At 34.5% G+C, this 14,990-nt stretch overlaps 1 protein-coding gene across 1 annotated transcript; it reads left to right on the top strand.

Annotated features, from left to right (window-relative positions):
* The first annotated feature begins 2,162 nt into the window (after nt 1-2,162).
* LOC131055434 (copper transport protein CCH) lies at nt 2,163-4,710 on the top strand. The gene is made up of 4 exons (XM_057989919.2): nt 2,163-3,321; nt 3,487-3,861; nt 4,159-4,240; nt 4,351-4,710. Exons 2-4 carry the CDS (start codon nt 3,781-3,783, stop codon nt 4,566-4,568), a joined length of 381 nt encoding a protein of 126 aa, XP_057845902.1. The 5' UTR covers nt 2,163-3,321; nt 3,487-3,780; the 3' UTR covers nt 4,569-4,710.
* The last annotated feature ends 10,280 nt before the right edge of the window (nt 4,711-14,990 follow it).

Here is a 14,990-nt window from a genome sequence, read left to right as displayed (position 1 = left end):
TTACTCAGATATGAAGATATTGCTTGATAATAATGCCACTTTAGACTTATGAATGATAAAAGATGTGCTTTATATAGAGTTCACAAGGTATTTTTGAATGTAGGATGACAACCAACAATCAAATGAAAAGATCATGATTAGATGACAAATGGTAGAGATCAACATTCACATACATTTAAATTTGGGTCCCTTTTAGAGGGACTAGGGCATTGGGCACCCAATTCCACTTAAAAATGGACCAACAAAAGGGGTGGAAATGAGTGGGGATCTAGAACACAGGGCTTAGTCTCATAATTAACATATGACACTTATTAGGTTGTGGGTTTAACAATTAAAATGTAGGGTAACATAAGACACAAACGAACAAGTAAAATTATCTAAGAGAAATCAAACTGAAGTAGGAGCACAAATAGAGTGTGAAATTGTAAAGGGATATCTTTTATGACACTAAAATAACTTTGTTGCATCCAAATTTTTTTCTTTGAAAATAAATTGGGAGTGGTTCAATTTATAGATTTGGGTGATAATGCAAGGATGAAATGATATCTCGTGATAGAAGGTTGGCATTGTTTCTCATGTAGGAGAGAATGAGAAGGTGATAAGTGACAACATGTGATTGATGTACGTGATTAGGGCAAGGATGGTGGAAAAATGAAGTGTGAATTTTTGGTCAAATTTTGATGGATGATTGAGATTAAAATTACTCTTTTTGGAGCCTTGTTTGAAGTTGACCTTTGATTATTTTAATCAAGTTTTGGTAGAGGAATGTGAAATGATTAATTAGTTGACTAAACCTAATTTTTTTATTCAACTAATGTTGATGGGGATTTTGAGGGATTACATAAATGTTGATGTACATTCATTTAATTTATTGGAGAATATTTGGGAAATGATTGAATTGATGATAAAATTAAGGTGGGAATATTAGGAAAAAAGGTTGAGTTGGTTAAAATTAATTAGATAAATATATGCATTTTATTCAATTTATGAGAATGGTTAGATTGGTCAATTAAAAAATTGGGACATGTTCCATTTGTACTAGAAGAACTACCATAGTGAATTAGTGTTTTTTTTCACAATGGGGAATCGGTAGGGGTAGCCTAGCGACCTAGAGCTTATCTCAAGACAAGACAAGCCCAACTTCCTCAAGCTGTAGAACTAGCCCAGTGAAGCCAATAACCATGTAAACCCAACTAGCAAGAGTTGAACCTTGGACCTACATGGGAAGAACCCAAAGCCTTAGCACCATCTTACTAATCGTTTAGGTTAGAAGTGAACAAAAACGATTAGTGTTTGAAATAGATGTATTCAAATAGATATAATGTAATGATGACTAAAATGCACGTATATATTTTAAATATATATACACTGAACCAATTCTTTACTAATCATTAAAATTTAAAAAAGTTTTATTCTCTCCCATTTCAATTTAATTTGATAGGTTGCACTCAATGTTGCATTTAATGTTTTATTTTAACACTTAGTTTATATTCTATTAATACAAAAATGCTTCAAGGCACATCAAGTCCCTCTCCATAGTTGTCTACATTGGCCGCCCCAACAACCAAAAGTGGCTTGCAAATGAGTTTTCTTTCTTTTCATATATCACGCTTACAATGCAACCTACACCTAACCCTATCTAACTTCAAAACCCCCAAAAAAATATCAATTAAAAACTATATTTGAAATTTTTAATCAATTAACCAAAAAATACCATTCCTGGACAACACTAAACCTACACTGAATACAGTTGCCACTTATCCACAGCCTCCAAGACAGAGAAGCCATTGATAGACACAGTCTCAGCTTATCCCTGGTCTTCTACACTACCAACCGCCCCAAGAACCCAAAAAAAACCCTAAAATATACAAGAAAACTGAAGTTTCTCAGAGCAATCAAAGCCTAGAAAATGCTTACATAAACTGTACACATTTAAAATATGAAAACAAGCAGCTGTCACGGTCTGGACAACACACAAAGTCACAACAATCGAATTAGTATTCAATAAGGCGTGCTCATTTTCAAACATACTCAAAAAAAAACTTGGACTTATTCAATAAAAAGTAGCGTGTATATATGCCAACTGACATAAAAGTCCTTGTGAGTGCATCGGAAAGTAGGTTTCACTGAGAGGCACACGCATAGAGGATAAGAGAATAGCAGAAAGCGGGATGTACATACTTATATATACATGTCTTGGTATCCTATGTGTCAGGAATCTTTCCTCCACTTTCAGACAGCACCCCTCTAATCAACCCCACCATGCCTCTAATTCTGCCTTGTAGACTGTAACCACCTTCTTCTTCATTCTTCCTAAGCTTCAATCCCAACATCCGATTTAACTATTGTCTATTGGCCTCAATCCCAATACCCAATAGAGGTAATTCTGTTTTCTATTTGATTCAATCACCCATATAAGTAACACCCATCATTCAAATTACATAGTTCCATCCTGCAATCCCAATACCCAATCCAGCTAACTCTGTTCTTTATTTGATTCAATCTAAGTAACACCCCTCATTCAAACTACAGAGTTCCATCCTGCAATCCCGATACCCAATATAGCTAACTCTGTTCTTGATTTGATTCAATCCCAATATAAGCAACACCCATCATTCAAATGACAAGACTTCCATCCTGCTAGTAGTATTATATAGGTAACTCTGTTCTTCATTTGATTCAGTTCCAATATAAGTAACAACCATCTTTCAAATGACAAGAGTGCCATCCTGCTAGTAGTATACAGGTAACTCTGTTCTTTATCTGCTCAGTCCCAATATAAGTAACAGCCATCATTCAAAGACGAGAGTTCCATCCTGCTAGTTATATCTAGGTAACGCTGTTATTTTCTGACTCAGTCCTTATATAAGTAACACCATTATTCAAATTACAGAGTTCCATTCTGGAAGTAGTATATTGTTTGGGCAAAGTGATGAGTACCCAGCATTCAAATTACAGAGTTCTATCCTGCTAGTAGCATATTGCTTGGGCAAAGTGCTGAGCACCCATCATTCAAATTACAGAGTTCTTTCTTGCTATTAGTATATTGCTTGGGCAAAGTGATGAGCAGGTCCTGTTAGAAGGAGCAGAGTTGTGTTTGCTTGTAGCATATTGTTGGCAAAGTGAAAGCTGTGAATCTGTGTGTCATATGGTGCAAAGTTATATCAGTGTTGGGTGAAAGCTGTGAATCTGTGTGTCATATGGTACAATGTTATATCAGTGTTGGGTCAATTTTATCATTATTTGGTTCTGAGTTCTAATCTTGTGGTTATGCACTTTATGTGTTTTGCACCAGCTAGTCCAGTACAAAATCTTTAACCAGTGAGTATTTGGTTCTGAACTCTAACCTTAACCCTTTATTTATATACACTTTACATTATCCATATGCACTTTCATTCCTTAATGGTACAAAATATTATAAAGCTGGTTTCTCCCATTTGGTCTTCTTTATGGACTGGAATTCACAAATTATTTGGTTCTGAGCAGGTCAATGACAGATTGGTGGATAAGCAAGTTACATACTGCAAAGTTTTAGGATATCCATGACCAATGCTTATTAATGGCATAATGGTAAATTGTTAGGTTACATGGTGCACAATCTTGTTCTTGTTGAACTGGAGACTGGAAAGCTGCTTTGCCACTTGTGATGCCCTGAATTTGATTTCTATTGTACTAATTTGGAGATTTCAAGAACGTTCAAATTACATCTTCACCAACAGCTCAGCCCCATTCAGCAATTCAAGGACTGCAGAACTTAGTTCCTGAGGACCCAATTGACCTATGGTGTTCTTCAGTCAAGGGGCCACACAGATGCCCCCAACAGCTCAACTTCGCTCTGCGGAAGCATTAACAATGCCAGGGGTAAGCCCATTTTGATATGCTTTGTTCTTTAGTTTTTTAATGCGCCCATTTTGATATGCTTTGTTCTTTAGTTTTTTAATGCTCTCCAACATTCTGATGATGGATCACAGATTGTTTGATCTGAAAAGTTCATATTCAAAAAACTTACACAATCAAATTCAGAAATAAACAACATAATATCTCATAAATTATGAAAACTTAATGACATTGATGCCTTAATTCTGTTCTGTGTCCATGTTAGTCTGGTGCTAGATGTTCTAGTAAAAGTCTGACATGATTAAAGCCAATGTTTTGCAGGTTCAAGTGATTGTTCTGAATGCTAATATGCGCTGCCAAGAATGCAGAGCCAAAGTCTCTAAAGTGCTCTCCAAAATGGACAGTAGGTTTTCATAAGCCAGCTCTCTCCATGAATTCTGTTTAGACCAGTTATACTCTTTTTTTATTGTTAGACTCTCCTGATAATTGTTTGTGAATTATTTGGGATTGCAGATTTGTTAGACTATTGTGTGGATGTTACTCAGAAGAAGGTGACAGTGAGAGGGAGCGTGGATCCAAAGAAAAGGATGAGAAGACTGCTCAATCAGAAAAGGGAAAAAAACGTCAAATTTGAGAGGCTCAATGCAGAAAGAGATTTGGAGGACCCCAAGCGGAAGAAAGGCAATTTTTTCTCACATAATTTTTTAAAAGGGGCCTGCTGCTTTCACTAGGACCTAGTTTTTTCTTTGATTAGATTGGCCCTTTTCTGGTTTGTTTGGAGAACAAAACAATTTTTTTGTGGGGATTGGAGTTGGCTTCTCTTTGTAAGGTTTTTAATTATATATAAATATAAAATGAAAAAAGTTATGATAAGTGGTTTTGAATCAAGTTCCAATTTTTAGTAGATTTTAATGTAATAAAACATTAATATCTATATAATTCAGGTATTTACATGAAAAAATAGTATAAATCTATATTCCTCTTTCTAGTCATGAATCACTAAGTGTGAGCTGAAACATTTAATGAAAAACATACACAATTTAATCCAAAAGCTTACATTCTAATTAACTTCATGAAATGTGAAAAACCCATATCAATGAATGTAAAAAATAACTTTGGACAGATGAATTGTCTTACAAGAACTTCTAATTGGAATATAAGTTTTATAATGTAATAGACTAATATCTAGTTTTAGTTTTTTTCATTTCTGATTTGCACTGTGCCTGATACTTCTCATGATCATCAGAATCTAAAAACAGTTAGAAAGTTAAAATCGTACATTAATATTTATAAAAAACGACTCTATAATTGAATACCCTAATTTTACACTTCTCAAAATCTTATGTGAAAATTTCAAATCTCTCATTTTTTATAACAGCTCAAGTCTCCCCTATATTAAAAAAAAAACAAAAAACCATTAGTTAGTGAAACCAGCTGGAAACGGAATTCTTTCACACCATTTTTTTTATGACAAGCGTATATACTTGACTGTGCATTGGATTCTTTATCTTACATACAGAGTGTGTATACGTCATTTGGCCGGCTGTGTCGTATAACAATTGAATATATGAAATGTATATATCCCATCGGACATTGACTTGTTCTGTTCAGGACTAATTCATTTGTTAGACTTTTAGTGATATAAAAACATTAAATTCCTGTTTTTTTCTTTTAAAATCTCTTAATCTTTATAAGAGTCAACATTAACGTTATTTCCAAAAAAATCATGTTGGTCGTATGGCACATTGGATTCTTGTCAGAATTATTTTGAAAAAACTACTGTAGAATTGTCCTGCACTGAAAATACTACTGTTTTGCAGTAGAAGTGTCCTGTACTTGGCATTTTTGTCCTTTCCATGCTGGGATTGATTTTGAACTGATTTTCTTGATGATGTTGCTGTCCGTTGGCTGTGATATGACCACTCTTTTGAACTCGAGCTTTCATAAAATATATAAACAAATAGTTTGCTTGTACCTGCCATAAGTATCTTCAAGTACTCATTAGGTAGTTGATCAGATAGATTGAATTTAAGAAATATTATTATATATTTTGTAGTAGTTAGAAAGAGGAAAAACTTTTGTTTGTTTGGGATTTGGATTGATCAATTGGCGTTGAGTGTTTGTTAGGGTGTACTTTAGATTCAAATCTTTAGAAACCCATGGTTCTCTTAATATTTTTTAAATGTTTATAATATTCCTAGCGATGTTCCTAGTGATGCTCACATCTTACTATCATAACAAACATATAAAGATTTTATTATTCTGTAACAATCTTAATTTTGTTTGGAAGTTAAATTTGATTAGTTGGTGTTGAGTGTTTGTTATCATGTACTTTTAGATTCAAATCTTTGGAGGTCTATAATCACATTAGTACTTTTTCATGAACAAATAATATGTAGAGAAAATGTTTATAATATTCTGGGTACATATAAAGATTTCATTATTCTATAATAAATACAAATACATTTAGAACTATAGATTGTATTATGGTTGTATCTTATTTTACTTTAAAGAATTCATTATTCTATTACAAATGGTAATATATCTAGAATTGTAGGACAAATGGTTTATATCTTTACATATAATTGAAGAGATATAAAAGGATACCTTCTCTTTTAAAATCAATAGTAATCCAATGAAATAAAGACTTATTACAGTATAGATTAACCCTTAGTTAATATATAAGAAATCGAGTCACTAGCATAGCAAATTAATACTAAATTTAAATAAGAGGTTAGAGATAGTTTAGCCCTTTTAATAAGGGTGAAGTGTTGATGTGATGCAATCTAGTTGGTGACATCCTCTTGGAGTGACTTGTTTAAAAACATCAAATATAGGATGCCTCCTTCAAAATAGATGTATTGTTGATTTGTGTAGTTTATTTGGACAAAACCATTGACATAATTTTAACCTCTCGATTTAAATTTGTATCCACTTTCCACGGTTGTATCTTTGGCAAGTTGCTTGCTCTTGGATTATGCACTTGTGTTGTAGTACTCGAGCTAAAGTCAACGTGGGCTAGTGAACACCCTTTAAGACTTGCTCTACAAGTATCGGAGTTCAATATTTCCATGTGCTTAAGTCGAGTCTTATGTTGTTCTCAAAGTGTATGACAATAATTCATATATTGAAATGGAGGTGTGAGAATGATTGCTACTTGCCAAAATGTAGGATTTTTCTATTTTGAAATACACTTGTAGTTCCCTATGACAATTACAAATGGATTGGCCTAGGATTCTTTACAAATGCCCCAAGAGTTGTCTTTAAATATGCAATCCTACTTATGTTAATTTGAAAATTTTAAATGCAAGCCAATGAGAAACCATCAAATTCTTAAATTAGATTAGCTTGCTGAAGGTAAAATTAGGCTTTGGATAAGGTAGATGAGATAATGTGAATAATATTACGTAAGGTGATATCACAAACGCAACTCTAATGAGGGTGAAGAGATAGATAGGATCTGGGTTGGGCCCAAGATGTAGGGGTTGAATCAAATAAAAGAATAGATAAGGGTAGGTTCATTAAACTTGTGTGCTATAATATTTTATTTTAAGCACTAACATGATATAGTTTTGTAAATCTTATCTACCACGGATCTGTGGACCTTTCAATTTTTTTGAGTTGACAAGTTGGTCAAAGAGCTCCATATGTCAAAGTTGTGCATGTTTCCTCAGGTCTAAGAGGAAATTACCATTGTGTTGTGTTGAGGCTCCACATGGCGGTTCCACCCACCACAAATGAAAAAGCCAAGCTTCGACTTTCACTTTTAAAAGCATATATTTCCGCAAGGGCCACATGTCGATACGACACATTTGTGTAAAGATAGAGAACTAAAATAACTAGAAGACTGTGTCGTGGTGCCATGTGCCTAATGTTATCCTCAATTTTGGCTTGCTCAAATTGTGGGATAACCCTTACGAAATTTGTCTGTTTCATGGCCCACACCCTCTAAGCATGTATGTCAAGGTGCTCGTCAAACCCCCTCATGTTTAGTAAAGCTCTTGAGAAATCATCTTGATTCGAGTCACAATTTGTCAATCTAAAAAATTGACAAATTGACTTTTTAGGAAATAGTTTTTTTTTGGGTGTAAATCGGGTTTATAAACCTGAATTGCACAAAAATCGCCCTTTTTGGTGTAAATTGGGTCTATAAACCTGAATTGCACCAAAGTCACCCTTTTTGGTGTAAATCGGGTTTATAAACCCAAATTGCACCAAAGTCACCCTCTTGGTGTAAACTGGCTTTATAAATCCGAATTGCACCAAAGTCATCATTTTTATTTTAATTCGGGGTTATAAACCCGAATTGCATCCGAGTCACCCTTCTTGGTGTATATTGGTTTTATAACCCCGAATTACACTAAAGTAACCCCTATTTGAAATTTTTGGTCTTTTTTTGTCCAACACTAGGAATTGTTCAAATTAGGTATGCACTCCACTCCAAATGCCAGACTCTACACATTGGGACCAAATGACTCTAAAATATAGGCTACCTTGCAACAATTTGATGATTTCCTAAAGAAGAATGGAGATGATGATATGAAAGGCAAATCTGTAGATACTTAGTCATTTTTATGCATTTCTAGTATAGTGGCATTTTGTAATTTCAATTGACACCTCAAGCATCATTTTGCATATACAGTTTTGCATGTAGGATTGCACAAGTCATAAGTCAAATTGAACTCTATTTTTGACTTAGTCATAGCTAGTTAAGTTTTTCCTAATTTTGCTCATAACCCCTCTCCTATATATTATACGAGGGTGCTCATTGTAATTTTCATCTTTAATCTTATGCAACAAAACTCTGTTGAAGTGAATTGCAAAGTGAAACTTTGAGTTGATATTGTTATTTCGCAAATTTGATCAAATAAGAAGACATCTCTGGCATTTAGAATTTGTGTTGAATACATTGTGGTTTATGGTGAGAGTGTTCTTACGTCATTCTTGTTATAAAATCTTGTTTTGATCAAGTAAAAGAATTGTGGAGAAATATTATTAAAGAGCAGAACAAATTTTGTCTTGTCAACTTTGTGTCACATTTAAGCTTTTGTGAAATAGAATTAATACAATAGATATATATTTGAAAACTTTGAGCTTCATCTTGTTATTTCAAGAAAAGATTGTTAAATTTGTAATTCGATATCAATACGAAGACTTTGGGCTTTGTGTTGTTATCTTGAGAAAATACATTGGGTTACATAAGTTATTTGTCAAAGGTTGATAGGATTGCAGTGATTGTAAGACTTTGTGCTTAAGTACTATTTTCTCGTCCCAGGAAGCAACAAAAGACTTTGTGCTTTCATGGAAACTTCGCTTCTTGTTTTTTTAATTTTTCATTAGCATACTTTGAGTTATTCCATAGCGACTTCAAAGTTGTATTAATCATTATCGCTCCAAGTTGTAACTTCTTTTTTGAAAAAAGAGAAAAGAATGACATGTATTCTAAAAGAGAGAATAAGACGATGTACGACCCAAGTTTAGATTAGAATTCATAGTTAGAGTTCTTTTCTAAGTAGAAAAGAGTAGTAAGCAAAGGGGGAGCCTTCCCTTATAATTAGGAGAGATTTAATCTCGCATATTGTGGTTGAAACCACAATTTTGTGAATTTCCCAAGTTTACAAAATTTTCAACCAACAATTTTTGGTGACTCTACTGGGGAAATGCGATTTGCATCCAAAGGCCTCATATTTGGTCGAAGTATATACCAATATCCTATTCATTGTAATTTATTTTCTTGTAATTTGTCAAGCTATCACCAAGGACATGCAAAATGGCTTCCCAAGGTCCTTGGGGGAATGCTTTTGGTCCATTGAATCTGACTCCACCTCTACATGCTCTTCTTGATGGCTTGTGGAAGAATATTCCCAAGTTCTACAGGGATGGAAAACAACATCCGGACAAACATCTTGTTGCTTTTTAGATTGCATGTGGTGTGCTTGGTGTGGAACATGAAGATGTATCAATAAGACTGTTTATTGAAACACTCCAAGGTGTTGTTGCTGACCGGTTCTACTATCTTGCACCAAAAACCATCACCAATTGGCAAACACTCATAGCAAAGTTTGAAGAGATATTCAAGCCTACAAAAGAGATGCTCATGTATTGTTAGCATAGTTGACTTAAATGAAAAAAGAGCCACAAGAATCCATGCGAGAGTTTGTGGCTAAATTTAACAAGCTATCTAACAGAATTCCAATGGTGGGTTAACCTATAATACGCTAAAAATAGTCGTCTAAATCACGAGCCCCTAATCTCGACAACGCCACCAAGGTCATAACCAAAGGCAATTAAATAAATCTTGAGCACACAATTAATTCTTCAATCATTAATGACACGTGGAAAATTAATCACTCAATATTAATTAAATATTTATTTAATTAATTAAATCATTCCAAGTAAATCATTTTAAAAAATTATCTTATTTAGTTTAATTAAATATCTTTTTCATATTTAATTAAATAAATCAATTTGCCATTAAATCATCAAAAAGAGGAATTAATTTGAAAAATAAATAAAAATTACCATAAATCTTCAAAAAAAGGAAACAAATAAAGAAAGAGGAATTGGCAATTATGAGCACAAATCTTCAAAAAAGGAAACAAAAAAAAAGAAATTAATTGGAAAAAAAAGAATTAAAATTTGAGAAAAGAAATCAAATGAAGATAGTCTTGAAAAAACAAATTAAAAATTGATAAATAATCTCAGAAAAGTAATTAAAACAATTAAATCTCAAAATTGAATGAAATAGAGAATAGATAAGTTTTTTCTTGATTTTATCCTAATTTTAGTTCAATTTCCTTTAAAACTAAGTGTAGCATCGTAAAATTGCGACACTTGCAATTTCAACTGCATTTGGGTCTTCACGATGGTGGTACAACGTTGAACCTGAATGGAGACCCCGAAACCTGTTTACGACATCAAAAACTGCATCTTTCTACACCTTGGCCTGATCCTCCTTGCACCCTGCTGTCCCGAGAGGTGGGACCATGGCGCCCAACGCCTTGGTCCCTGGCCCTATTTTGGGCCCGGTCTCTTGCTGGGCATCGGGTCTTCAAGTTTGCAATTTGGAAAATAATGCTCCTAGGTCGGCCTAAGGTCGGAAAAATCAGTCTCCTAACCCTAATTGACAAGTATATAAACTACATTTCCCCTCCCAAAAAAGGGGCGGAAAACATATGTGTGCAAGAGGCGGAAGTGATAGGCAAACATTCAAACATTCAAGCATTCAAGCATTCCTTCAAGCAATTGAGCATTCTAAGTCTCCATTCAAGGCTAGGTATTGCATTCAAGACAAGGATTTAACCATTGAAGAGGAGATCACCTACAACATACAACATACAACATACAACATCATTACACCTTCGCATGTAAGAATACAAACATTCTTACAACAAGGTATCAATACTTGATTACATTACAAACATTTATGTTTACAACATTCTCATTTCTTGGTTAATTCCAAAACCGGGGTTTGACCTGAAGGCAAACCCCTAATCCCTAACCCCCCAATCTTCCTCTCTTTTCTGTGTGTAGGTTGCAGGTACGCGGCTGTAATTGAAGATCTAGAATCCTTGTGCAGAGACGAACAGATCACCCTTCGTTTCGCGGATTTTTCGGAGGACCGTGTGCACTCCGGGCGCCATCGTCCCGTCAACTTTCGCTCAAACTTGCAGGACAACATCTTCTCGACATTTTACTACTAATTTCAGGTCCGTAGCTTCATCCCGTGTCCCTATCTCCGTCTACAAGCGAATCTTTCTTACTCTTACATACATTCCTAGTTCAATCCTTCTATCTACATTCTTTACAAAAGAGGGTATCCTTGATGTCTCAACCCTTGAAACTCATTTAGAATTCAATCTTGCATTGTGTGGGATTGGATCTTGTGAGTTTCAACCCCTCTTTTGAATGTAAAGTCTCTCCTAAGTGAAAACCGTCAATCCTAGTGACCTCCTTTCTCTCTCCTTGGAGTGGGGGGAACACCTAGGGTTCAATTTTCCGCTTTACACTAAGAAAAGCAGCCAATTACATCAATTCACTTGGATTGTACTTCTTCTGAGAAAATCTTGACTGCTCATCACATTTGATCTCAGCCGTTGGTTTATTTTTGAATTTTCTATAAATTCAGGTCTTCATCTCTCATTCAGGCATCCTGTAGAATATATTGTTATTATGTTGTTTTTGCTCTAGGTTCATTGAGATTTCGCATTGGGATATTGCATATTAGTTATTTCATATTGCTTAAATCATTTATCTTAAATATTCATATATTGCTTAAATCATGTTAGATTAATCTTGCATATCTAGCTTAAATCTTGCATCCATTTAGCTCATATTCATGCTCATATAGATTTAAAAATCCTTCGTTTAGGTGTTGTCTAGTCATTGGATAGCTTAGCAATCTAAGAGCAATCTAAACTCGCATCTACTAGAAGGCAACGGGTCACTTTGTAATGGTTTATTATTTAATGATTATTGATTTACTAACCATGCATGTAATGACTTAATTGAAGTGTCGTGTATTCCAGATACAGATAAAGGTCCACTTTTCACACACACATTTTTGGCACCCACCATGGGGCATGAACCCACGACTATAATATTTCTAATGTTTCTTGAACAAATTTAATATTTCTTTTTTATAACTAATAAACATGTGTTAAATTTGCAAATAAAAATCTTTCTTTTTGCTTGTTCTTCCGCGACAGTCAAAAATGGTCTCTATTTGGAGAGCATAACATTTTATTGAATTGTTCGATCTAAACCAATTTTTGATATGTTGTTGAAAACCAAGTTTTCTACATTTTCACAGAAGAGAGTTTTCCAAGGATTTCTGGTTTGAAAGTTATGAATGACAAAGTGCAGTACTATCATTTTGCTTATTCTTCTATGACAGTAACAAATGCTCTCTGTTCAGAGAGCATAACATGCTATTGAACTGTTGGATCTAAACAAAATTTTCATATGTTGTGTAAAACCAAGTTTTCCACATTTCCACCGAAGAGATTTGTCTAATTATGTCTGGTTAGAAAGTTATAAATGAAAGAGTGCAGTACTATCAAAACTGTCATAACTAGGATAGTCATAAAAAATGGAAATTCTTGTTAGATTAGTTTAATTTATAGTTTGCATGCTAGAATTTTCTTTTGATGATTTTTTTTTATGTTATTTTGGCAACTAGTCTTGGGATTTTAATGTTTGCAGGTCCACTTGACAAAGAATTCAATCATTAAACATATGCTTGCCAGAGATTATAAACTCGAACTACTGATATCTTTGTTTAGCAGGGTGCCTCTAGAGATACAAACAAACATTCTGTCTTCTTCACATTTTTAAAAAATACTTCAATTTATATAAGGGAAAGAACTTTGATTTACATGTTTTTGGGAGAAATCTAGAGTAGGAGAGTATGCTCTTGTCCATTTAGACAATAAAAAATCCAGACCTTGAGGTTTTTTCTATTAGAGTTTGAGATTTGTTGATATCTTTAGAGGGCCTGCCTCCCGAGAAGCCCCTAAGGCTCAGTGAGAGGGAACGACCCAAGTGAGTCCAGCCAAAGCCAGGAATCCAACTCACTATAATAAAACACTTCTGGGGTGAAAGTCCCAGGAGACAGAATAATTGGTGGCATTGCTTCATTTATGAGGAGTGTCTCATGTTGAGCATCTTGTAGGCCCTCGCAGTCTAAATCACGCTTGCATGACAGTCAGGTGGTCCTTCTGAACAAAACCCTTACTAAAAACTATAAGATAGAGGCTACCCAATTCACCTCCGAAAGGGGGATAATCTTTGTGCAAGAGAGATAGTAACTCTCCCAAGACACTTGCCATATCATGGCCCCATTAGCCTTTGGAGTCGGCTAATATGACGTTGAGAATCCATTGTGTGAGACTCAGCGGCTGTATTCTGATTAGCTATTGGGTTTGTACCTAAGTCAGCAAGCAAAGATTTTCTTCTCTAAGCCAACTTTTATAGGGTTAGCGTGATGTGATTGAATTATTATATATATTGCATGTTTTTTGTGTTTTCATCCCTAAAATTGAAATTGAAATACAAAAACTGGAGAAAACAAATCAACAACTCAATGATAAACTGTCCGTCTCCAAAATTGGTCTTTGTCAAACATCAAAAACTTTGTCCTCATCAAAAACTGGTCTTTGTCAGTCATTGAAACTCTATCTGTCACAATGTCGTCTCTGTCCAATCCTTTGTTGTACGAGTCTGTTGAATTGTCATTCTGCTACATACCTATTATCGTACGAGTCTTCATTGATCCTAATAGTTTGTTGTCTAGCTCTGTAAAATCTGTGGTACGAAACTGCACAACTGTCGTCTGGCCTTTTACAATCTATCATACGAATATACATCACAGTCAATAGATTATCGTCTGGAGTCTGCCCAATTGTTGTACGAAATCAGGTAGCAACTCGTACGAAAAACTCTCTATCGTCTGGGGCCTACTAAATTATCGTCTGGCTCATTAAACTCTATTGTATGAATTCCTCATTTTATCAGTCTTGAACAATCAAACTTGCCTAAACTAGTCTACAACAAGCATAAAACCAGACATCATAATTCTGAGCATAAACAATCTTGATAGTGTACCCCTGTCACTGCATTGCACGATTTTGTCGATCATCTTCCACCTAGTTCAATCAACATCTTATCAAACCTAAGTTAACTTAGATAACATCTTACACAGGATAGATCGTTCTTAAAACCATACTAGATCTTAGTTGCTTCTCTCAATCACTAAGTTAAATGAACAACTAGCTACAATTTGATCTTGACTTCTACATCACATCTACCTCCCGGTCCCGTCGGTTGTAAATGCCTAATCAAACTAGAATCTCTTCTAAAAATTTTGACAAAAGTAAGAAGCCCATGGCTGCCTTAGCTCAAATTCAAGATCTCAAGAGAGAAATATATGATATTCAAGCTCAATGAAAAGACTCAATGACGCCTCTTGAGATAAAAATTCATGATATTTAGAACACTAGACTTCAAGAAATGCTAAAACAATTACATAAGATGGAACAACAAATAATTGACAATCAAAAGCCAAATCTCAAACAAGCTCACAAGACACTTTCAACAAGATAAAAAGACATTTATCCCCTGAATAGACAATTTACACCTTTAGGGTAATCTAT

Source organism: Cryptomeria japonica, chromosome 8 (genome assembly GCF_030272615.1).
Source record: "Cryptomeria japonica chromosome 8, Sugi_1.0, whole genome shotgun sequence".
In the NCBI taxonomy this organism is placed as follows: domain Eukaryota; kingdom Viridiplantae; phylum Streptophyta; class Pinopsida; order Cupressales; family Cupressaceae; genus Cryptomeria; species Cryptomeria japonica.
The sequence above is the reverse complement of the archived record's forward strand: the minus strand, read 5'-3'. Positions and strand labels throughout refer to the sequence as shown.

Bases quoted from the DNA above. Each gene is read 5' to 3' on its own strand.
- LOC131055434 (XM_057989919.2), top strand. From the start codon at position 3,781: ATGGTGTTCTTCAGTCAAGGGGCCACACAGATGCCCCCAACAGCTCAA. The intron at 3,862-4,158 runs GTAAGCCCATTT...AATGTTTTGCAG, and splicing joins AAGCATTAACAATGCCAGGG to GTTCAAGTGATTGTTCTGAA. The intron at 4,241-4,350 runs GTAGGTTTTCAT...TTGGGATTGCAG, and splicing joins AGTGCTCTCCAAAATGGACA to ATTTGTTAGACTATTGTGTG.